This window comes from Propithecus coquereli, unplaced genomic scaffold, assembly GCF_000956105.1.
Source record: "Propithecus coquereli isolate 6110/MARCELLA unplaced genomic scaffold, Pcoq_1.0 Scaffold591, whole genome shotgun sequence".
Lineage (NCBI taxonomy): Eukaryota > Metazoa > Chordata > Mammalia > Primates > Indriidae > Propithecus > Propithecus coquereli.
In genome coordinates, this window is record NW_012151852.1 from 346889 (window position 1) to 371453 (window position 24565).

At 42.6% G+C, this 24565-nt stretch overlaps 1 protein-coding gene across 1 annotated transcript in view; it reads left to right on the plus strand.

Moving 5' to 3' along the window:
- The window catches only part of MLLT4 (myeloid/lymphoid or mixed-lineage leukemia (trithorax homolog, Drosophila); translocated to, 4), a 119862-nt gene that overhangs the window by 92367 nt on the left and 2930 nt on the right, over positions 1-24565 (plus strand). The window contains exons 23-29 of the mRNA XM_012658958.1: positions 1835-2029; positions 2642-2733; positions 3402-3587; positions 6396-7370; positions 17471-17599; positions 20672-20963; positions 24395-24479. Of these exons, the coding sequence (XP_012514412.1) occupies positions 1835-2029; positions 2642-2733; positions 3402-3587; positions 6396-7370; positions 17471-17599; positions 20672-20963; positions 24395-24479 (1954 nt within the window). The remainder of the gene's footprint in view (positions 1-1834; positions 2030-2641; positions 2734-3401; positions 3588-6395; positions 7371-17470; positions 17600-20671; positions 20964-24394; positions 24480-24565) is intronic.

Sequence of the window (24565 nt, forward strand, 5' to 3'; positions counted from 1 at the left end):
ATCTTTGTTAAAAACTCAAACATAAACACACATTAGCCTAGGTCTGCACAGGGTCAGGATCATCAATATCACTGTCTTCCACCTGCACATCTGGTCCCGTTGAGAGGTCTTCAAGGGCAGTAACGTGCTCGGAGCTGTCATCTCCAGTGGTAACAGTGCCTTCTTCTGGATACTTCCTAGAGGATGTGCCTGAGGCTGCTTTACCGTCAACTTTTTTTATACGTAGAAGGGAGTATACTCTAAAATAATGATAAAAAGTATACTACAATAAAAACATAAACCAGTAACACATTTATTATCATTATCAAGTACTGTGTACTGCACATCACTGGATATGTTGTATTTTTATACCACTGGCAGCAAGGTGTAGTAGCTTCCACCAGCATCACTAAAATCGTGTGAGTAATGCGTTATGTGACAGCTTTACAACAGCTGCACCATCATTAGACAGTGGGAATTTTTCAGTTCCGTTAAAATCTCATGATACCACTGTCGTGTATGTGGTTCATAGTTGATGGAAACATTGTTATTCAACACTTGACTGTAATTCACTTTATGTAAAAACTCAGTTATTTAAATAAAGTAATTTATTTGTGGGAACTGGTTTTGTAACTATATAAAAAAAAATGTCAGAATAAAATCAACATAAATTTAGTACTTTTTTTTTTTTGAGATAAGGTACTCGCTCCATTGCCCAGAGCGAGAGTGCAGTGGCATCATCATAGTTCACTGCAACCTCAAACTCCTGGGCTCAAGAGTTCCTCCTGCCTCAGCCTCACAAGTAGGTGGGATTGTTAGGTGTGCACTTGTAGAGATGGGGATCTCTCAATTGCCCAGGCTGATCACAAATTCCTGGCCTCAAGCAATGTTCCTGCCTCAGCCTCCCAAAGTGCTAGGATTGCAGGCATGAGCCACCTCACTTGGCCAGTTTAGGATTTTTAATAGAAGTTCAGACACCACAGGAGAAAACCATTGTGGTTCACATTCTCTCTTAAATCTTTATTTACCTTCCAGGTCATTCTTAATACGCTTTGCTAAATGTGTGCATAGCCTTCTAAATATAGGCCTTTATAGCCCTCTTCTCCAAAAGTCAGAATTCTACAAACAATAGCAACAACAAAGGTACCACACAACCTGGACCTGCTGTTTCTTGAAACAAACAAAAAGGGTATCCCCACAAAACCATGTGTCATATTGTTGGCCTTGATTCAGCACGTTTTTTACTTTTTCCATAACATAGAACTTAATATCTTGGTTGTCTGATTTCTTGGTTTAGAGTCATTGAAGAGAAGCAAACTAGAACGTGAATTAGAAATTAAAGAGGAAAGCTATTAAAAGTAGATAATAAACCAGGGTTAGCAAGAAGATTGGAAAACTGAAAAGTAACAAAGAGCTGAATGATCACATTTGATGGCTCTCCACGGTGACAATAACCCCAGTAACCCTCAGTAACTAAAAACATTTGTAATTTTTTTAAGAAGTGAGGAAAGTGTATTTAAGTTTTTAAAAAAGTTACTTTAAAATGGTTAGACTTGTTACTTAAAATGGTTAAGTTTCATTTAGTAAGAAAATAAGCTTTGAAAGTGTACGTTTTCCCATGAATACCAGCTAAGTAAAATGTTTTCTTTATTTTTGGTATATTTATTTGAAAGTTGTTTTAAGATTCTATAGAAAGAATTTACCTTTATATGAAAATCACTGTATTATTTTGCTGAGGATAGTTCTTATGGAATTTTAAATATTTGTAGATCTTTCTTTTAAAGCTATTCTAGGTGTTGAAAATAGAATAAAATCTTGAACAAATGAAGAGATACTGAATGTAGTTTGATTTCAGTTTCAGATCGTCGTGGCTCAGGTAAACCCCGACCAAAGAGTGAAGGTTTTGAGCTGTATAATAATTCAGCTCAAAATGGTTCTCCTGAGAGTCCTCAGCTACCCTGGGCAGAGTACAGTGAACCAAAGAAACTGCCTGGTGATGACAGACTAATGAAGAACAGAGCTGATCACCGCTCTAGCCCCAATGTGGCAAGTAAGAGGAAACCCTTTCTCACTTGCCAAGTACACGATGGTCAGAAGTAGGGGGTGGGCAGTTGGTGGTTTGGTAATTATGAAACTTAAATTATTACCTGAATATATTGGCTACCTAGGATATGGTTTCCATAAGGGACATCATAATTAACATTTCTCTAACAGAATTAAAAACTAAGAGGGAAAACCTTTGGTTCAGTTGATTCTCTGAGCAAATACGTCCCTATTGTCTCTAGCAGGGGTTAGCAAATTACCAACAGGAACTAAAATGTTTTTTACCCTTTTAAAGAGTTAACGAAAGAATAATAATAGATATGCAACAGGAGACAAAAGGCTTGCAAAGCATAAAGTATTTACCATCTTGCCCTTTACCAAAAATGTCTACCAGTCCTGGGTAAAACTGGGTCTATAGATAAAACTCTGTAGCTCTAGGTTCTGATGATTTAAGAAGTCGGTGTGGATGTGAGACCTGATTTCTCACATGCCTTGTTTTCTGTGTCTCTATGCTAGACATCTCACTAACAGTGTGAAAATGAATGAGACCCTTAAATTTTTATCTTACATGTAGTTTGCTTGTTTAATATTAACCTTTTTCCCATTGACTTTTTACCAGATCAGCCTCCCAGTCCTGGAGGAAAAAGTTCATATGCTTCAGGAACAACAGCAAAGATAACGTCTGTCTCCACTGGAAACCTCTGCACTGAGGTCTGAGAAATAAGCAAAAGACTTTCACTACACTTTAATACTTGGGTTTCCCTTGAAATATCTAGGTTATCTAATAAGATTTTTTTATTTTTTTTTTTTTGAGACAAAGTTTCACTATATTACCCAATGTGGTCTCAAAGTCTCACTGTATTGCCCAGTGTGGTCTCAAACTCTGGGGCTCAGGCGATCCTCCTGCCTCAGCCTCCGAAGTAGCTGAGACTGCAGGCACAAGCCACCATACCTGGCTAATTTTTTTTATGGGTCTCACTATGTTGTCTAAGCTGGTCTCAAACTCTGGGGCTCAGGCGATCCTCCTGCCTCAGCCTCCGAAGTAGCTGAGATTATAGGCATGAGCTGTTGTGCCTGGCTTAAGTTATCTAATAAGATTATTACTACTGTACAAATTATCATTGAGTATAATTCCTAAATTTGCAGCATTTAATTTTTGATTTTTAATATACTAGTGAGGTAAATTAGTTTTAAATTAATAAGTCTGGGCTATTTTTCATTATTCTCAGTATAGGAGCAAATGCTTAATTTTTAACATAGTGTTTAATGTATATACTATTTTTTGTATTTTAAAACATATCATTGGAAATTAAATTAGTCTGTTTGTAAACAGTTCGCTTGTAAACAACTCACTTTTCTTTGTTCTTCACATTTTACAGGAGCAGACTCCTCCACCTAGACCTGAAGCCTACCCCATCCCCACTCAGACATACACCAGAGAGTATTTTACCTTCCCAGCTTCCAAGTCCCAGGACCGGATGGCTCCTCCTCAGAACCAGTGGCCAAATTATGAGGAAAAGCCACACATGCACACAGACAGTAACCATTCCAGCGCTGCCATTCAGGTTAGAAATAAGGGACTGCGCAAGCTTTTCTCAGTTCTCAAAGGAGTGAGATAGACCAGGGTGACAGTAACAACTGAGTGACTTTTGAGATACACTTGATACTTTCTGTAGAGCAGGATTCTTGTCCTCTTATTCTTTCCTTTCATCATTTTATGGTGAAGTCTGAGGAATAAAGGGAATAGGATAGAATACCTAATAAGAAAAAGGATTCTTTTTTTTTTTTATTTCAGGATAGTATGGGGGTACAAAAATCAATTCACAATGGATAACAGACTTAAACCTAAGGCATGAAACCTTAAGAATCCTAGAAGAAAAAGTAGGGAAGACTCAGACATCGGCCTAGGCAAAGAATTCATGAAGAAGAGCCCCAAAGCAATCACAGCAGCAACAAAAAGAAAAAGGATTCTTTGTTCTTTTGATGTTTGATTAATGAATGTTAGTAATATAAGGCCTCACAGTTTTTAAGGCAGGGTTTGCTGATTCTGTGGGTGAGAAATGAGAACCCAAATGTTTTACACACAGTGTCTGTCGGGCTGTCCCTCCCTGTGGAGCTCATGGCATGGTTGGGAAATGAGACAGATAAATTCAACACAGTATGGTCAGTGCTGCTGGGGAGGTGGCTCCATCTGGGTGACAGGCTGTCTCGAGCTCCTGGGTGACATCACAGCTGTCTGCATGGAAGAGCCGTGCAGGAGGAGGGAGGAGGCACAGAGTGGTGCAGCTGAGCAGAAGCCCAGGATCAGCGTGAAGGGAGCAGACAAGTGGAGTCAGATGGAAGGGTGATGTGACTGCTGAGGAATTTGGACTTTTGACCACATCAGTAGAGAGGAGATGCCAGTCTGGGCAGTTAAGCTGGGGAACATTATCAAATGTGTTTTTCTTTTTAGAAAGATAACTGTTTGCACTGTGAATGATTGGGAGAAGAAATTAAAGGTATACTTAAAAATAGGTACAGTCTAGGATATATAACATGCCCTGGATGGTAAACAGATAAAGGAATTCTGAAGGTAATCATTCTTAGATTAGAGTGGTCAGAAAAGACTAAATTTGGAGTTGAGATGGGATGTGAGCTGAGCCTTGAAGGATGAGAAAAACAGGCAGAGGAGGGAGAGGATTGCGCTCCCAGGAGACAGGATGAATACAGACGAGAAGGAGCCTGGGTGCCGAGGCAGAAAGTGGGTCTCAGGCCACAGATCTTGGCCACCTCGAGATTTTGCCTTGTCCTGTTGTCTGGTCTGCTGGTCCATCCTGCCTGTTCCCTAGGTGGGCCTGGTTACCTGCAGCAGTCCAGGCCTGTGAGTGTTGGGTAACCTCCTTCACCGTTGCCCTGCGAGGGTGCCACGCGTGTTCTGAGAGCAAGCTGGAGTTGGCTGAGAGGAGACACCTTTCTCCAGATTTCATTTTTAAAGTCATTTCATGCCCTAGTTCTTCTAGCACATTTTGTTAGACCTTAGGAAAATCTGCTTCCCATATATCAGGGCAAGCCAATTTATAAAACATGTATTGAATACCACTTTCATGCACATTCTCTCCTGTTTTATAGGAGTAGCATTATTAAGTCTTCACGTTTATAGTATGAAGCTGCCATTTGCTTCCACCTCACAAGACGGATAAACAATACCTAGAGGAGCAAGTTGGGAAATTGAAAGGCCAGATGTGGAAATGACTAAGAATTATGATAGGACTTATGGGGGAGGGGGAGGCTGCAGTATAGTCTTGGCAGAGAGCAGCAGCATGGTGTGGTCCCCGTCCCACAGAAGGGGGACATCAAGAAATTTAATGATATTTTTATGTGGTCCCTAGAGTTTATACCCTGGGAGGAGGTACAGAACTGTCTCTGTACAAAGTAAAGCTATAGCAAAATGTTGGGAGTGATAATTCAGCTTTTGTTTATTTGTTTGATTTTTAAGGAAAAGGAAACAGTTTGTTTTCCGGATTATATTTTTAATTTCTCCTCATTAACATGGCAGGAAAAAGATTTTTGATTCAGACATCGCAGTGATTGTTTTTTATTGGGATGTACTGTTCTCAGTCCTGCCATCTTTCAGACTCTAGGACTGCCCTTTGAGAAAGCGTGTTCATGCCAGTCTCTCTCTGACACACACAACTCTGTGTCCCACAGATTATACACTGCGTTTTATATCTTTTCGGGCTGGAGTGGAGGTAACGCAGATGTGTAGATTATACACTGTGTTTTATACCTTTTAGGATTAGAGTGGAGATACCATAGATGTATAGATTATACACTGCGTTTTACACTTTTTAGATTGAAGCGGAGGCACCACAGACGTGTAGGACTTGCTGGTGCATTGCCATGCATAGCTCTGTCAAAGCTGACAAAGCCAGTACTCAGCTTGTGAAGTTGAAAGGCATGCATGCATAAAATGGTTAAGGTTTAATAATTACTCTAACAATGATTAGAAAAGCAATGTTGATCTTTACTTAATTAGACCAGATACACTTACCTCTTGGAGTCTGAGTCACATGGCTGGCCGGGTGCTGGAGATGCAGAGACAGGGCAGGGTGCCGTGGGAGTGAGAAGGGGCACAAGCTGTGAAGGGCCTGAGTTTTCATTTTTTTTTTTTGCCAGTGATGCAGAGAGAAAAATACGGTTTTCCCTTCTTTTTACAGATAAATCTACTGTAATTCCACATTACCAATGAGCTATAGGACAGTCTCAGCCTCTCTTCTATATACTCATGTAACAATTTTCCCAGTTTTTTCCTCCCTGAAGATAAAATGCTTGTGCATATTTAGTCATTTCTTCTGATAAATAACAGAAATATAATAGTTCTTATCTTTTTCCAGCGTGTTACCCGTTCCCAGGAAGAACTTCGAGAAGACACAGCTTACCAACTCGAGCGGCATCGGATCGAGCCCGCGATGGACCGCAAGTCCGACAGCGACATGTGGATAAACCAGAGCTCCTCGCTGGACTCCAGCACCTCCAGCCAGGAGCACCTGAACCACTCGTCCAAGTCGGTCACGCCTGCGTCCACGCTGACCAAAAGCGGCCCTGGCAGGTGGAAAACCCCGGCCGCCGTTCCGCCCACTGCAGTGGCCGCCTCCCAGCCCGTGCGGACAGACCTGCCGCCACCGCCGCCACCGCCCCCCGCGCACTACGCGGGTGACCTGGACGGAGCACCCCTGGATTTGCCGCTGCCGCCCCCGCCTGCCAGCCAGCTGGGGCCGCAGTGCGCGCCGGCAGAGCGGAGGCGGCGAGAGGAGCACCAGCGCTGGTACGAGAAGGAGAAGGCCCGCCTGGAGGAGGAGCGCGAGAGGAAGCGGCGCGAGCAGGAGCGCAAGCTGGGCCAGATGCGCTCGCAAGCGCTGCCCGCCCTGGCCGCGCCGCCTGCGAGGCCTGAGAAGCCCGCCGCGCTCCCGAGGCCGCAGGACACGGTCATCCGGGAGCTGCAGCCCCAGCAGCAGCCCCGCACCATCGAGCGCAGGGACTTGCAGTACATCACGGTCAGCAGGGAAGAGCTGTCCTCGGGAGACAGCCTGTCTCCTGACCCCTGGAAGCGCGACGCCAGGGAGAAGCTGGAGAAGCAGCAGCAGATGCACATCGTGGACATGCTGAGCAAGGAGATCCAGGAGCTGCAGAGCAAGCCGGACCGAAGCGCCGAGGAGAGCGACCGCCTGCGGAAGCTCATGCTGGAGTGGCAGTTCCAAAAGAGGCTCCAGGAGTCGAAGCAGAAGGACGAGGACGACGAGGAAGAGGAGGACGACGACGTGGACACCATGCTGATCATGCAGCGCCTGGAGGCTGAGCGAAGAGCCAGGGTAAAGGGGAGATGCCTCGGTTGTGCGATGTGATCCCCGGTTCAACCTGTGTGTCTGTTAGAGGGAGCCGCACCCTGGTCTCCGTAAGGGTTCTGAAGGCCCTGGGCAGATGTACTCAGTGTCTGTGCCGCTGTGGGCCGATGGCCAGCAGAAATGAGCCAGGCTAGAAGGCCGAACCTTTTTGAGACGTGTGCTTTGACAATTTTAATACAATTCAAATGGAATTGTATTGTTTTAATTAGCAAACTCATAATTATCCTTCTCATTAACACTTCAGTTGAGAAAGCAAGTGTTTGTCAATAACCAGTAATAAGCTTGATCAGGGGTTGGCAAATTTTTCTTCAAGGGCCAGATAATAGATACATTCGGCTTTGCAGTCACGTGGCCTCTGGCCGCCACTCAGCTCTGCTGCTGGAGCACAAAAGCAGCCACCAGCACGTGTAAATACCGGGCCTGGCTGTGTGCGGATAAAACTTTATTTACAAAAACACGTGGCAGGTAATTTGCTGGCTCCTGGTCTCGATTAGCAGCACTTCATGGTGGTTAACAAAATAAACTGTTCAGATGGCCAAATTTAAGGTCATTACTGGAAGTGAGATCTCCACAGTAGTTAGTTATACTGTTGATGAAGCAGGTATTTATTAAATTAGTAAACAATTATATTTTAATTGCAGTGTAAAGATACTGGTAACTTTTGATTTTATCCGTATTTCTCTGTATTATAAAAATGATTTGTTCTTTTTGTTTAACATAAAAGAACAAAAGTAAAATTTAAATTAATTTAATGTAACAAATTATTAAAATTCTAAATTTTAAATGAATGCAAGATGTTACCCTATAAAGAGAATTATCAACAGAGCCATTTATCGATAGTAATTTGTGGAGAGTGTTACTGACCATGATGTGTTAATGAGTTTTAGTGATTTTTTGTGTTTGTTTTAAACACAAAGCAGTAATCTGAGGAGAGATGGCCAAAAGCCACGTCCTTTTTGTCTTTTGGATTTTGTTTCTAACTTCAGCTCTTTTTTTATGCTGTCTGTGCTAAAGTTCTAAACCAATAGCTGTTAGGTCAGACACTTCACTCTCCCCACCTCCTGACGAACTGTAATCTGGGTGGTTATTGGTGTGCATGCAGAGCTCGGCAGTGCAGTCCCTTTGCAGTTTGCTCTGTGACATTTTCCTGAAAAGTCTCTCTACACATACCTGTCTTAGCATATGTAATATCCCAGCCAAATTTACAGGTATCTTTGCCCAGAATCTAGCTCAAATCCCTCTTAAGTTTCTTAAATGAGGCCAAAATGTCAACTCTTACATTGTTTTATTAGTATTTTTCTTAGTGTTTTTCAAGACATCAGTAGCGAGCTTCCATAAGAACAACCGTATCCACTGTAAGAACTATTTTATTTGAAAGAGAGCTGTTAATAATAACTGTTAATTAATAACTAAGTACTGCACTTTTGCCATAAGGGTGCTTTGAATAACTTTCACCTACTGTCAGAACTCTCTGGCACTCAGTTGTGCCAGCTGCCGTCGTGCTTGCCACGGCAGGTACGCCCCTCTGCTCCAGCGTGTCTGTCCCGGGCACGTTAAGAAACTTGAACACATTCACGGCCTGTGTCGCCACCCCAGAAGACGAGGCAGGGATGCTCCGCCTCTGCCTTAGCGGCCAAGGAGCAGTAGTGTCAGCAGTTCCCACAGTTAAGCCTGTGTCCTGACAGGATGGAAAATTAGCAGCTGCACGGCGGTATTTCTGTAATTAATCCCTTTCTGTGAGGACTACATTTTCATCTGAAGGTCTGTCAGAGTTTTTCCAAATTCAGTTAAAACGCTGAATATTTTAAAGCCTTTTAGTATGAATGATGATATTTGGAAAGTTTCTTATAATAATTTAGTAAAAAGTATTTGGTTTTTGGTCATTAGTTGTGTTAGTCTCCAAATAAGAGAACTGAGAGAAATTTTGCTTTTTTTTAGTTTCTGTGTATCTTAATGATGAAACTCAAGTATTTAATACCATGTGGATATTTTTTTGTTTCTGAATACTAGAAATTAGCCTGTAGTTCTTTTCTCATCAGGTTGTCTAAAAACAGATGACGCATGATAGCAACAAAATATGCCAATGGCAGAATACAGGTCTAAACCTAACTTTTTTTTTTCACACTTCATCTTTCTTTGTTTTTTTTCCTTCTCTGTTACCTGCAGCAGACTGCTATGCCAGCAATCTCTGTTCTAGATTTGGTATGTTCTTGTTTCTTTCCCTTCGGTACTTTTTTCCTGTCTTGATTTTCTTTTTTCTTTTAGTGGTGGTTATTTTATGTTTTCAGTAGATTCAGTTCTCCTTAGGGGTGTCCTAGATCAGGAGATGTAGTCATGTGACTCTCTAGAAGCATGCCTTGAATGTTACTAGATTTAGATACTCTTTGCTTTTCTCCGTTAATTTTAAGTGTTACTGTTTGTTTATGGTTTTGACCTTTTCTCAGTTTTAGTCATAAATTGAGTCTGTGTTTTCTTATGTAGTCATAAATACATGAGCAAAAGAAATAAATTTTGCCATGAGTAATCTATTTTATTCTTGTTATGTTAGAAATACATTTTAAATATCCAGTTGTTAATGAACTCAAAACTGTCTAAGATGTCACTGTGGTAGAGTAAGAGAGGTTTACACTGTATGTGTATGCTGTGTTTTCTTTAATAATATCACCTGGATTTAAGTTTAGTTTATCAGCCGTCCCAGTTTGTAGTCTGCTGAAAAATACTTAAAGTCACAGTCTATTGTAAATTCCATGTGTTCATTGTCAGCATTGGGGAAATTTGGTTGGTCATTTAGTGCCCATCATGCTTGTGTGCTACATCTATGTCACCTGCTAGACAATTATGTTCTGACTGATGTATTTATATTAACTTTGAAGGCAGTATTTATTCTTAGTCAACTTCTAAGTGATATAAAGCCAATATGAGACAATACTTTAAAAATCCCTGAGTTAAGATTTGACTTTGATGGCCTTTTCACCAAATAATAGTTCCCTCTCCCTCTCCCCACCCCCCGCAGTTTTATATCACAGAGGCAGTAGCACTCTATAGGGAGGCCTTTCTTGTGGATATCTCCCCTCCTTGGTGATTAGAAGACATATTTTCTGAGCTCTGTACTTTATTTTTTTACATGAAACGAAGATTTAAAAATATACATTTTTTCTCCCTACTTTTTCATGTATTAAGGTGTACATGGGTGTAGTTGGAAAATATTCATCAACTAGAGTCATGTCTTTGTGTGAGATATTTAACAAATGCTTGCTTAGTGTCCTTTACATGGAAGGCACTGACACAAGGTGTTGTCTTTAATATACTAGCCAACTCTAGGGCCAAAAAGAATTTTTTATGCTGTGAAGAATTCTATAACAGATGAACAATAATACTTAAGAATAATGTTTGCACCAAGATTTTTATTCCACAGAAATAATCTCAAGCTTTTCTTTCTTTAAGAGAGAATTACTTTGAGTATTAATATTGATCTTAACCACATGTTTCTGAGCATTTCTTAGCCTAATTTCCCAGTAAATGTTAATATTGTTAACAACATCATTATCTGTAGAATTCTTACGATGTCAGAATGGCCAAGGTGCCCTGGGAGAACCTCTTGTGTTAAGGTATTAGTGGTCTCCTGCAGTAGTAAGGATAAGGGCAGATGCGTGACCGTGTAGGGAGGGACAGTAGGGTGCATGGTTCTTAAGCTGCTTTCTTAGGCACACCACAGGACTTTCAGGTGCCTGAAGCCGTGAACGAGACAGGTCTCTTCCTGTTTGGGAGCAGCTAGGTTTCGTACGGTTGGAGGGATGCCTAGGCTGGTTTCTGTCTCTGGTTTCTCTGTAGCCTGTCATCCCAGTTGGCCCAGGGTCTGCCTTCTTGCTACATCTGTGCTCACTCCAGGTCTGTGACAGTAGTACCATACTGATCCCAGCGACACTCCCGTTTTCTAGTCCAAACCACTCACACACTGAAGACTCATACCCACCTGTCCGCGTAACATCTCCACGTGCAGTCAAGTAACACTTTCCAAATGCAGCATGTTCAAAACCAAATCCCTTCTGTCCTCTGTGCACCTGGCACTGCTTGTCACTCTGCCTTCCCCTTCCCTGCATCAGTGGATGTTTCGTGTCGCTTGGCCGAGGAACCTCACAGTCATCCGCGACTCCTTTTTTCCCTCTGTTCAGGAAGTCCACTGGCTTTACTTCCCCAGAACCTGACGCTTCTAAGCACCCCTGACCTGAACTGCCATCCTTTCCTGCCTGGGTCACTGAAGGAGACTGGCTGGGCCCCTCAGTTCTGTCCTGCTCCCTTCATAGGGCGTTGTCAATGCGGCCATCCCGTGAGAATGTCCTTTCTCAACCCTCAGAAGTGAGGTTCCCTTCACTGAGACTTTGACACAGATGCTGTTTGGTTTCTCCAGGCCCCATCTCCTCCTTCACGCCCTCACCCACTCCCTTCTAGCCTGCCTGTCACCCTTACTGTCCCTCCGTGTGCTGGGCCAACTCCTTCCCTGGGGTACCTGTGGCTGGCTCCCTCACCCCATGCATGTCTCGCTCAGGTGCACCTTTCAGGGAGGCCACCTGCCTGTGCTGCTGCACTCTAGTGTGTTGCCCTTCGCTGAGCTCTGTGTGTCTCTCTACTGTCCTTGGGTGTTTTAGACACTCTACTCGTCATTGTGTATGTGTCTCTTCTGGGTAGCTTGTACCTCCGTGGGATTAGTGGCCTTTTCCTATCCAGGTTTCTAGAAGAGTTCTGGTGTGTGGTTGGTGGTCAGGGATGCCGAGTGAGTGGAATGCGATCCTGGGGCCCTTCTGGGTAGCTTGCACCTCCTTGCGATTGGTGGCCTTTGTCCAGGTTTCTACAAGAGTTGTCGGCAGTCAGAGATGTTGAGTGAGTGGAACAGGATCCTGGGGCCAGTCCCCAGGCTCCTGAAGGTGTGGGTCCTTCCCTACTGTCAGCAGCCCAAGAGTGAAACTGTTACGAGGTGGTCCCCATCTTACTTCCCAAGATGGGGTATGTTCCTGTTCACATCCAAGTGTGCTTGCTGGAGAGGCCCCTCAGCGCCACGTTACCTTGTGTCCTTAGGCCTTTCCCTTGGATCCCTGGGCAAATCCGTCTGTTACCTCCCAACACGGTGCTCTGCCCTGTCTGTGGCACTTGTCTCTAACTTGTCTGGCCTGTTCTGTTAGGACTTCAGGGGCTTAACCACAGCTGTGGCTTTTGCCAGGCTGGATCCCAAAGGCAGTAGCCAGCCCTTCCGCCTCCCAGTGGGATGTGGGACTTTGCCTCCAGGTTGACAAATAGTTGCATATATTCCTCTCATTTCCTCATAACAAGCCCAGCGTGTGAGAGGTTTGCCCAGTATCACGAAGATCGTGTGAGAGTCAGGGTTCTTCAAAGCCAGCATGTGAAAGACTCAACCAGTACAGGCACATCCCCTCGTCTGAAAATCTGCAATCTGAAATCCTCCACATCCAAAGCTTTCTGAGTGCTGACATGACGCCGTAAGTGGAACATTCCACACCTGGCCTCATGTGATGGATCAGAACTTTGCTTGATACACAAGTTATTTAAAATATTATGTATGAAATTGTCTCCAGGCTGTGTGTATAAGGTGTATATGAAACATAAATGAATTTTTTATTTAGACTTGGGTCCCATCCTCAAGATATCTCATTATGTATGTGCAGATATTCCAAAATCCAGAAAAATTCCAAAATGGAAACACTTCTGGTGCCAGCATTTTGGATTAGGGATACTCAGCTTGTTTCACGTAGACCAAATGAGAGTCAAGGTTCTAATCAGAATTTTCCGAGTTCATATTAAGTGCTCTTTCTACAGCGTGAAAATACCTGTTTTCATAAAACTGTGTTAGTAGGAACCATCTTACTGGAAGTGTCTTCGGCCTGGCAGTCTCCCAGTGACTAGTCTCAGCTTTGTCTTGTTTCCACATTTTGATGGGTCGTCTGCTGACTCAGATACCATGAGAGCTCACAGGAAAAACCCCCCCCTCGGGATGATACCAGGGAAGAAGTGTTTTCAGAGATTTCAGTGCTCTGTTTCCTCCTGTGAAATGCAGGCTGGGTCTTCCCACGCAGGCCTCCTTCCTTCCTGGTCTGCACGTGGGATGTAGACAGTGAGCACACCCCTCTTTCAGCATCCTGGGTATAGAAGCCCGATGAAAGTATAAGCCTTGTAAATATTTCAAACTAGAATTAGCGAGAAGCCTAATTTGAGAATTACCTGCAGAGAGGACCTACGTATAGAAAGTTGGACTATATTTGGCCCATTCAGATTGAAGCACTCTGGAATGAAATTGGCTATGCCAGAATGTCAGAGCCGTAGGACAGTCACAGTGCATCTTCTAGAAGGGCCAGCTCTACTCAAGGAGTTAGGAGGAGAGATGTGTTCATATTAAAACCCATATGTACGTATTGTGGAGTAGAAAACAAAATTTGTATGATTGTGTAAGATAAAGCGGTTACTAAAGTGTATGCTGTGGGCCGCTTTGAGCCACACTTTCTTACTCGGGCGTTACTCTGTTTAGTGTCTGCCTCTAGGGTATTTCAGTGGCTAAGCTTTAGATCTTATACCTTCTGATAAAATTGTCATTTTCTTTAAATTAAAAAAAAAAAGAGCGTATGTACTGTGCTGAGAGAAGGAAGCTGCCGTTTAACTGAGTGCCAGGTGCTATTGTGGTGGTCTCCTCTCGATCAGTTAATGCAAACTGCTGGTCAGAGAGAGGACTTTGTTTTCCTAAGGAGGAAATGGACCCCTACGGCATGGAGTGGACCTTGGCTCGGATAAACAGAGCTGATGAGCTGCAGAGCTGGGTTCTGAAACCAGGACTCATGGTACCAAAGGCCTATAGTAATAAATGATCTATTGAGTTTTCTTTATTTTTTTGGCTTTAAAAATTTTTTTAAGGTGGACATTTTTAATGGGACAGAACAGAAGCAAAAAAAATGTGTAGAGAAAAAGGGTTTTAAGGGCTGTAACAGACTGTGCTTGCAGTGAAAATGTCAAAAAGTAAAGGCTATCTCATGACCCTGTTTTATGTTCAGATATAAGTTATTATATTTTTGTGGTACAAAATCATAAAAACACAGATCTCAACATGTATTTTTTTTAACCTGAAAATACCTATTTTGGGAAATGTGGACGGCCACTATAGCAGACCTTGGTTCAAGCTTCCATAGTGACTTTGAAATCCCAGCATAGTTCTTGATTTAGAGTAACTTTTATTCTGGACTATCTTGATTCCTCAGGTAATAGTTCATTTGGGTTTTGTTTTATCTGTTGTGATCTCCCTCCAAATATTACTTCCTGCAAGGGTGCTTTGGTAGCATGTAACTTTTCATTCTTTTAATCAAAGTGTTAATGTAACAGACAGTTGGCCATTGGATTGCAGAGTGGTTAGATTTGTTAAGTTAAAATAGCCTTTAACTGTTACTGAATGTAAATAAGCCATACAGCTCAAGGTACTGTTTTGAGCTGTTTTTTTTGAGTTAATTAAGAGATTCTCATCTTTCTCATTAGTGCTTTGTGAGGGGGAGGGAAGCAACACATCTTTGAAGAAAAAAACAATTTATGATTTGGAAATGGAAATATGTGATTTAGCCAAAGAGTGGAAAGACTGCCTTGATTATAAGAGCACTGGTTACTTTGCTTTCTTTTAAGAATAGTAAGTAATGAACTAAACACAAGGAAGAAGGCTCCTTGCTTACTGCCATCCAGATTTAGAAGAATAAAGGTTTTAAGAGAAAATACCTGTTTATAGATTTATAAGACAGCATTTATACTTCTAATTGTGAGAATGGCTCTGATTTCTTAAAATTACACTTCTGTTTAATTTAAAAAAACTAATTGGCTATGTCAATGTGTAATATTTTCTTGTAGAGAACTTATTTTTGTATTTTAATTTTAATTTTTTTTTTATGTTGGAATATTATGGGGGTACAAACATTTTGGTCACATAGAATGCATCTGCCTTGCCCAAGCCAGGGCTACAAGCGTGCCCATCCCCCATACAGTGCACTCTGCATCTGCGAGCTTACCCACCCCCACTGCAAATTAGTAGAACCCCTATGGAAAGTAATTTGGAGATACCTCAGCGAACTTATTTTTAGTTAGGGCTAGAAAGTATAACGCACATTAATTTGTACTTTGTTGGATAAGGGAAAAGCCCCTGTTTCATTAATGCAGTTTTACATTCTAACTTAAATTACTTTTCTGTAGAATATTTAATGTTCTCAATTGCTGTTTTATTTTGTTATTTTTATTTGGATGCTGTTTTTCATCCTTTATACCGATGGCTGAAATTCTTGCTAAATATTCCCATCGTTGGCTGTGATCCCTTGTGCAGGGAGCACACAGGAGCCGTGGCTGGTTCTCTCCGTCCCGCAAAGCCAGGGCTGCTGACTCTTGCCCTTGCCTCCTGCTCCTTGCTCAGAGCATCTACTTGTGCCACAGAACCCCACAGAAGACAGTTATCCTAACATCTCTTTTAGGCTTATACATAGGTTGCTTTAAAGAGAAAGTTAAATTGTCTTTTTGAGAAGACAGTTTTGTTTTCTGAGATGTTTTACTATTGTTTACTGACATGAAAGCCTGATAACACAGGTAATATCTCTCCTACTAGATACAGTATTTTTTTTCCCACAGAAATCAAGGACGAGTGAAGTTGTTAGATTTCTGTTTTTAAAAAAATGCATACAAACGTAATTCAAATCCAGAAGTTAACATTTTATATTTTTGCTTTAAACCATTTATAGACACACTGGTGATTCTATCGAATCTGAAACACAGAGATTTGTGTTTGGGGATATGTAAGGGATTCTTACAGTGAGTGTCTAGAGATTGCACTAGATTGCTTTGAGTTCCATTTTCATTTTAGAAATGCTGAGTCAGCTCCTTGATGCCGTGTGCCAGCACAGCCGGGGCCGGGCAGGTCTGTGCCAGATGAGTGAGTGGAAAATGCAGTGTTCAGAGTCACTGTTGCTTAAGGCTCGGACAACAGAAGTAGCTGTGTGTCGAGATAGCAAAAAGGAAGAGTCTTAATCTGTTCTGCACTGGTGGTTAATCCAGGGTTCCTTTTTAGCAAAAGTATTTCCAACCTATGTCGCATAGAGATGTGACCAGGAGGATAAAGGAGCTAAAAACCGAAAAAAAGAGACTTAGGGTTTTGGAGACATCCTTAAATATTTGAATGATGTGAAGGAAAGGTATTAAATTTTGTGTTGTTTCAAAAAGGCAGAACCTGAATGACCAAAAACAGAAAAACAATCAGGTAATGACTTTTAGACCAACGTAAGAACTTCTTGACCAATCGTTACCTGAACACAGAGCGGACTGTACTGAGAGGTCGGCAGTGGGCTCCCAGACACACCAGAGCTCGGATAAGGCTCCTGCTGGTCTCAGGCTCAGGTCTGCAGAGTTCGGGGCTACTCCTGAGCTGGGAAGGAATTCTTGGAGTCTAGAATGGGATCTGGAGAGAGGTGACAGCAGAGGGCTAGGGAGGAAGAGTGGTAGACCCTTGGTACCCAGGAAAGGGCGGCTGCCACCGGTGTAGTTCCCGGTGGCAGGAACCGGGTGAACCCACCTACTGAGACAGGAGTGCCAACCTCCCTATACCCCAAGAGAGCAAAGAAGTTTTTCTTGACATTCAAAGTAGAAATTAAAAAGAGAGGCAAAGGAAGAAGGAGGTTAAGTGTGTTTGATAATTCCATAAAATGGAGTGTATCTGTTTGAGTCCGTTAATTTACATGAGTGAGTTAACTTAAATTTATTCTAATGAAAGAACCATGTTTGTTTAATGTGTGAATGTATGAGGTGAATTTCATCTTTGAGCCATGATTAATGGAAGAATAACTTACAAAAGTTTTGGGTAACTTATTTTGAAATAACAGAGCTAAAAATGTGCAAATTTTATCATCTTCCAACAGTGATTTTAACCCAGTTTTCTGTACGTAACTTTGTGTGTGTATCTGTGTGTCTACTTGTCTTCATGTGTGCATTTCATGTCTGTGCTCGTGGAGTTCACTGAATGAAAATTAAAGTCAGTCTGTTGTCAGTTGCAGGATGAGGAGCGGAGGCGCCAGCAGCAGCTAGAAGAGATGCGTAAACGGGAAGCAGAGGACCGCACGAGGCAGGAAGAAGAGCGGCGGCGTCAGGAGGAGGAGCGAATAAAGCGAGACGCTGAAGAAAAGGTCATGGTCCTCTGAGGGCAGCTAGTGTCTTAAATTAGCCTGAACACAAGCAATTGGCTGGGGCAGAGGGGCTTAGGTGTCTCAAGGTGCACAAGACAGAGCAGGGCCTGGATCCCCCAGCTTCTGTTATTGGACCACAGACTTAGCCCCATCTGGCCCACCTACCTCTCCTCTGGACTGTCTCCAGGCTCCCTTACCTTCCTGTGTTACCTCCCTCCAGCTTCTGACTCGTAGGTCTGTGTAGCAGTGAGCCTCTTTGCAAAGGGTCTGCTAGTGGGGGCTCTCATCTTTACTGGACATGGTCCAGCTTGTTACTGTGAAGGTGATGTCTGCTCAGTTATTGTTTAAGTTTAAACCATGGGAGGCAATGGGAACATAGCAAGACAGTCTGTTAACGTTAGACATTTCACATAGACTATTGACTGAAATTACTCAGTTCTGGTTGGTGGTAAAGAGAGTAGATGGCTTATACAAGGAAAATTTAGTATGTAATCTGGTTTATTTCCATATGTGCTTTTGTTTTAATTCAAGAAATTCTTTTATAATTTAATTTTAAAACGGCAACTAATTTTGACATCCTGAGAGATAGGCACTTGAGATGTTGTTCTCCAGATGGCTCTTTGTCTTGTGTGTCCGCAGCTGAGGCCTTCGGGATGAGGCGGCTCTGGTCATTGAGTTCACTTGGGGGGCGCGGGGTGGGGGTGGGGGGAGGGGGGGCTGTCTCGTCCCGAGGAGATTGCATGTTGCTATATGTGTTGTGAGAGAAGCTGTTCTTCTCTGTTACTTCCCTTCTGTGAAGGTAGAAGCTTTGAGTGTTACAACTTCTGATGGGGAAAAAGTTTTTACTAATAATTCCTTCCTTGATAGTCCAGTGAACTATATTAATAGAACACCCCTGCCTCCCCCCAAAGAAAGAACTTTCAGGAAGCTTTTTGTAGTGACATAATGTATTAGGGTACAGAACTAGCCAAGAGTAAGACTGGTAGACATGACGTGACTCATTTCAATGCAAGTTTCAATACACTGAAACTTTGAAATTAGTGATTTATGCATTTTATAGACCTTCACCCTCTTTGAAGTTTATTATCATACTATCTGTTGTGTCTGAATAGCTTTTGAAGTATTCTCAAAGAGTTTGGGTTTTCAGGATTAGGTTACCTTGTGAGTCTTTCACTTGTTTAATGGTAAGTTAAAATTGATGATCTTTCTAAGGAAATCAGATTCCCAAAATTTTGAGCCACTTGATTTCTAAGTGTTTATGGTGTTTGTTGTTGTTTTGCTATGCTGTGAAAGCCCCTCTTGCTGTTTGGAAGGAGATGCTCTTCCAGTTCTGTGCCAGCATGGGCTTCCCACGCCCTAGGCTGCACTCGCTGCCGTAGTTAGGTCCTGGCCTGGCCTGGCCTGGTCGGAGCAGCGGCGGGGCAGCCCGACTACCACTTCAGAGTGGTGCACATGGAGAGAAGGACGAGGCTGTGCTTTCTGTGTTGAGAAATTCTTGGGTTATTAACTTTTTCCAAAATGTATTTTCACAACTCATTATGTCACATACACTTATGTTTTAGTAACTGCTTCTATAATTGAGTGGTCACTGTAAAAAGAAGCTGAATAACCTATTTTTTACACAAAATGTCCAAAATTGCTGGCTTTGCTTTGTTATAGAAAAATGTGCCATTCATTTGTTGAGTAGAATAAAATCATCTTGCTGTAATTGTATCTACTCTTGGTATAACTAAAAGAGGATGTTTTGGTTTCTCCCTAAAATGTTATCAAGCAACCAACTGTTCTTTCATGTTAATACTAAGATTCTTGATAGGTTCATTTAAAAGCCGCAGAAGTCATTCTGGTTTGATTCCTGACCCCAGGGGAACACTTTGTGTAGATAAGAAGATAAAAATGTCTTTCCTTCAGGATCTATCAACATAGAACAAGAAGATACAGCAAGAAATTGGGCTCAGGGCAATGATGGGGCCGCGCTTATTCTTAGATTTTCCTCCCTCGGAAGCTGAGGCAGTGACCATTGTGTGTCCGCTGCGTGCGTGTGGCGGAGGGAGTGGGGACAGCGTAAAGGTTACAGTAGGGACTGAAACAGACCTGGGGCCAGCAAGACCTAAGACCAGTCTCCTGGGTGGAGTGAATCTGAAACTCGCGCTAAACGCCACTCGAGGCAGAGTCTTCTGTTGGATCTTTCATCCCTTCCTGTTTACTTTTTCCTTGTGCTCTGAAACTTTTGTCAATCTTAAAAAACTGTGCTGTTACCTTTTTTTAATGTTAAAAGAATTTTAACACTGTCAACTGTAGTTTGTGCAGATGTATGTTAGAAAAAATGTACAGTATGTGTCAAAATATATTTGAACATCTTGTTGCTGTTACAATTAACACCTGGCTCTCTACTTTTCTGTAAGGAGTTTACTAAGACTTGAAATATAAGTTAAGAACTATGGAAAGCATATTTGTTAGATTACTGCTTTGGGAAAATGAGTGGTTTTTTACAGTTTGTGGTTTCCTGTGAATTTCCCTCCTCACACCTGGAGGTGAGCTGGGGTTGCTCATGCCATCCCTGTCCAAGAGGCACTGGGCTGAGCTGTCCCGGGCTCGCTGGGAAGCACACAGGCCTGCCCTGGGCGTGCTGGCCGTAGACAGCCAGGTAGAGCCGACGTTTAGTCTTGTGTTGTCCTTAAAGACAGCGTAACAGGTAAGTTAACGCCCTGCCAGGAGCAAAACGGCATAAAGGAAAGAGGAAGCAGGCAGGAAGGCAGGCAGAGGGGCGCTAAGTCCAGCTGAATGGTTGAAAGGGGGCAGTGACCGGGAGTCAGAGCCTAAGTGTGAATTCAGTCTATGCTTTTGAGCAGTTTTCCGTCAGACACCCCAGAGTAGCGTGCGTTTTCCTAAGTCTCAAGAGAAGACTTTCCAGGTTGACCTGCAGCTTCTGTTACAGTAATTATGACATTTAAACTTTGATGTCCCATGGACTCTTCCGTGTGGTGATGGGGACTGCTCCTTGTGATGGCCTAGTGGGTGGGCCGTCCGCTCCTGACCTCTGACCTTTGCACTCTTGTCTATTCCCGCCTACAGAGGCGACAGGAAGAAGGGTATTACAGCCGCCTGGAGGCCGAGAGGCGCAGACAGCACGACGAAGCTGCGCGCAGGTTGCTGGAGCCCGAGGAGCCCGCTCTGTGCCGCCCTCCACTTCCTCGGGACTACGAGCCCCCGTCCCCGTCCCCTGTGCCCAGCGCCCCTCCTCCCCCGCCTCAGCGAAACGCCTCCTACCTCAAAACCCAGGTCCTCTCCCCCGACTCGCTGTTCACTGCCAAGTTTGTTGCGTACAATGAGGAGGAGGAGGAGGAGGAGGACTGCAGCCTAGCAGGTCAGGATAAGTACTCCAGCACCAGGAAGTCTCATGGAGACCTTCTTCCTGCCCCCCTTAAGCCACAGCTACCCCCCTGCCTGCCGCGCCCAGCCTCGGATGGCATCTCTCTCTCCAACTCATTCCAGCCACCCTCGGCCAAAGCCAACAGTACTGCTCACAAAAAAGGCCAGCCCCTGCCCCCTCCAAACAAACAAGGCTCCTACCATCCCAGCCACCGCACAGGTAGAGGTAAAAGATAGAATGACAAATCAAGCCCTCTGTGTCTCCATGATTGGAACCTTGTAATCTCCCTGCACACTTGCCACTGGGGTGTGGTCCATCGCCATCATCCTTGCTTTGGAATTTGGATTTCACTTGATCACTTGTCTCTGCCCGGTGATCTCCTCTACCTCCAATTGTGATTTCTGTGCTGGCAGCTCTGATGTCTCAGTGCTCCAATTTCTTTATGCTTTAAAACGTTCCATTTCTCTGATCAGCTGACAACAATCAGTCCTCCGTTACTCCCTGAATCACTGGAAGTACTGTTGGTCTTGGCTTTCATTCTCTGCCTCTTCAAATAATTTTTATTTTTGGTTGACCAAGTGCCTTTTCACACATTTTAGTGTCTTTAAAGATAAAGTGTTATAGTTACATTTTAAGTTTCCATTATTTAACATGAGTAGAACTTTTTGTTCTGGATTAAGTGGCTTTTTGTGGTGATTGGTTTTTTGTACTTGGAGCATCTGCTAAGCATTTGCTAAGCTGGTTAACCGTCTGGCTCTATGACCTCAATGCAGGCTACCTCTGCCAAGGGCCGGAGATCCTAGTCATTGTGAAATTCCTCTTTCCTTTTGCCCCTTTAACCATTCTCATTCCTTCCTGCTACCTTGCACCCCAGCACCTCGCAGCACTAGCAGCCAGACCTTAGTAAGCATGCCGTTGCCATTGGTTGTACCCTCTAAATCCACAGCGGTGCACGACGGTCCTCCTGCCTGGGACGGGACCTAGAGGCTACTGCAGGCATAGATTCAGTAGTCAGTTTTTGAGATAGCACTGAGTGTTGTGTTTAACATATAAGTACATTATGAGGATTCAGAATGAACGCAAGTCTTACCATAAATGAAATTAGAATTCTGGCACTAAACATCCTCAAATACAGTAATGTTACTTTTAACGAGTATGTTAAGAATCTACTAGATTCTCCATAAACAATGTGTAGGACTCAATTCTGAAAGAAGTTGAATCTTGTAAGATTTGGTGTAATAGTGACTCTTACATAACAAATGAGTTTTGGCGGAATTCTGTTTTTTTTCTCACCTGGATCAGAGCTTTGATCCACTTTGAAGGTTTAGTGTATTAATATTTAGATTGAGTCATTTTGGAAGACAAACTTAAACGTTTTTGTAAAATATCTATTATAAATGTATAGAATCTGGTACCTTTTAAAGACATTTATGGCATAGTAGTAAATTTTGAAGCAAGATGGCATCAGTCTCCTTGTATATCAGATTTTATAAGCTGAACTATAAATATTTTATAAGTGGCATGACACAAATAGGAGGTTTGGTAGCAGAGTGTTGTAGCATCGCTTCTAACCATCTTGACTCACACTCACCCCACTAATCCTTATTCTGTTTCACACTTAAAGTACCACATAGGAGCAGGTTATATCCTGTGTCTGATTGCTCGACCTCTGTGAAGACTCCTTTGTAAAGCCCAGCGCCGTCTGCACCACACGCAGAGGGCATTCTGACCTTGTCATCTCTCATCTCGCCCACACTGTCTTATTCCTGTTCGGCTCTGTTTCCGTCGTGAGCGCCATGGGAAAGCATGCTTCTGCAGACCGGACTTGGTTTCTTCCACTGGACGGTGTGAGGAACAGAATTAGGATGTGAATTGGAATGAATAGTATCAGATTTCAGCATAGCAACATATTAACCATTTGTTACTAAAGCTCTTTGGAAATTATTTGTAATTTGTATTATTCACACATAGTCAGCTGAGAGTATTTGATATTCCAGTTAACTCCTAAAAGTTCTTAAAATTTGAAGAACTGATTTTACCAGTGGAAAAAGCCAATATCATTCTTAAAACAAAGTTCAAAAGATACAGCACAGTGTTTTTAAAAACAAAATAAAGAAAAAATTTGGAATTAAAACTGAAAAAACAATCTCGCCATGCAAATAATTTATCTTAAGGCCCACTTTGGTTTGCCTTAAGGTGGAAACGTGCTCTTGCTCAGTCTCGTGAGTCATTGCTGAGGGTGACATCCTCCGCAGTGACCGCAGAAACCGGGGCAGGAAGCAAAGGCGCAGTGCGGCTGGGCGCTGCACTCATCCGACACGGGTCAGATGTTCGCACGGCGTGTCCTGTTGTAAGAAGAGAAACAAAAATTCGTTTTTGTGTAACTTGACTACAAAAGAATTTTAATGTGAAAATATTGTAATAATTTCGTGGCTTACTTAATCCAATATTCAGTGCTGTCAGTGTTTGCTGAACACATTGGGCGTTTATTGCTCCCACCTGTATTAATTACTAGAAGCAGATTTTTCAAGTGTGAATTTATTTTTCTTGCTAACTTTATAATTAATAGAAATACATTAATCATCATTTCAATAACATCGTATTAGTGGAAGTATCAGCTTATACTCGGATAAATTTTAAAACTTCTTATCTGCACTGTCTCTTTTGATCTTCAACAGCCCATGGAAGCTGACTGGCAGACGCTGTTGCTGACTGGCTGGTTACGCTGACCCACGGGTCTGGGCCGGTCAGCGCTGGGGCCATGGGCAGGGGCCGCGCAGTCTTCCCTTGCACCGTGCCGCGTTGAGTCTCATTTTTGTTTTGTTCGTGATTTTTTATCTGCACCGCTAGTATCAAACAGTAGGAGTTTTTTTGGTAGCTCATGTATTTAAAAAGTTTTGCTTTGTTTTGTTTTTAATAATTATAGCCATTTATCTTGAAAGAGAAATTCAATAGCTATCCTGAAAAGGGGAACTTCAATTATGTGATTACTTGTAAATCTTTGGGTTTTATTTGCTCCAATAATTTTGTAAGAAAAATAGGAGTGTGTCTGAAAGGTTTTGCCTCATCTCCCCATTAAGTAACTCTTTTCTGGACTTGTCTTTTTAATATATGATTATAATGTGTTTTATATGATTTGAACTTTTTGGATAGATACTCATTACAATTTTCCTCTCTGATAATAAAGGACATGAGGTCAGTTATTAACATTTAGCACCTTTTGAAGATAGTGATTGGATTGCTCTGGCCACTAACAGTTGTAAACTTCAAATTGATGAATCTGATATAACATGAAGAGCCTTTTGCCTTATCTATTCAGTAATTAAAGATATCTTATTTTTCTGTGAGCACTACGTCTTTATCATAAGTTAAGTTTTGGAAATAATTCAAGTACTTTAACTTACACTTTTTCTTTTATGGACAAGGACCCAACTCTTACATGGGATCTGCCGGAACAGTTATTGGAGCCCACGATGCTCCCTGGGACCCGAGAGAGAAGCGCTCTAAAAGGTACTGGCAGTTGTGCTGGATGCGTAACTTCACCCGTCAGTGATGACTTCTTTAATTCTCTCAACATCTTTAAACTGTATAAAGCT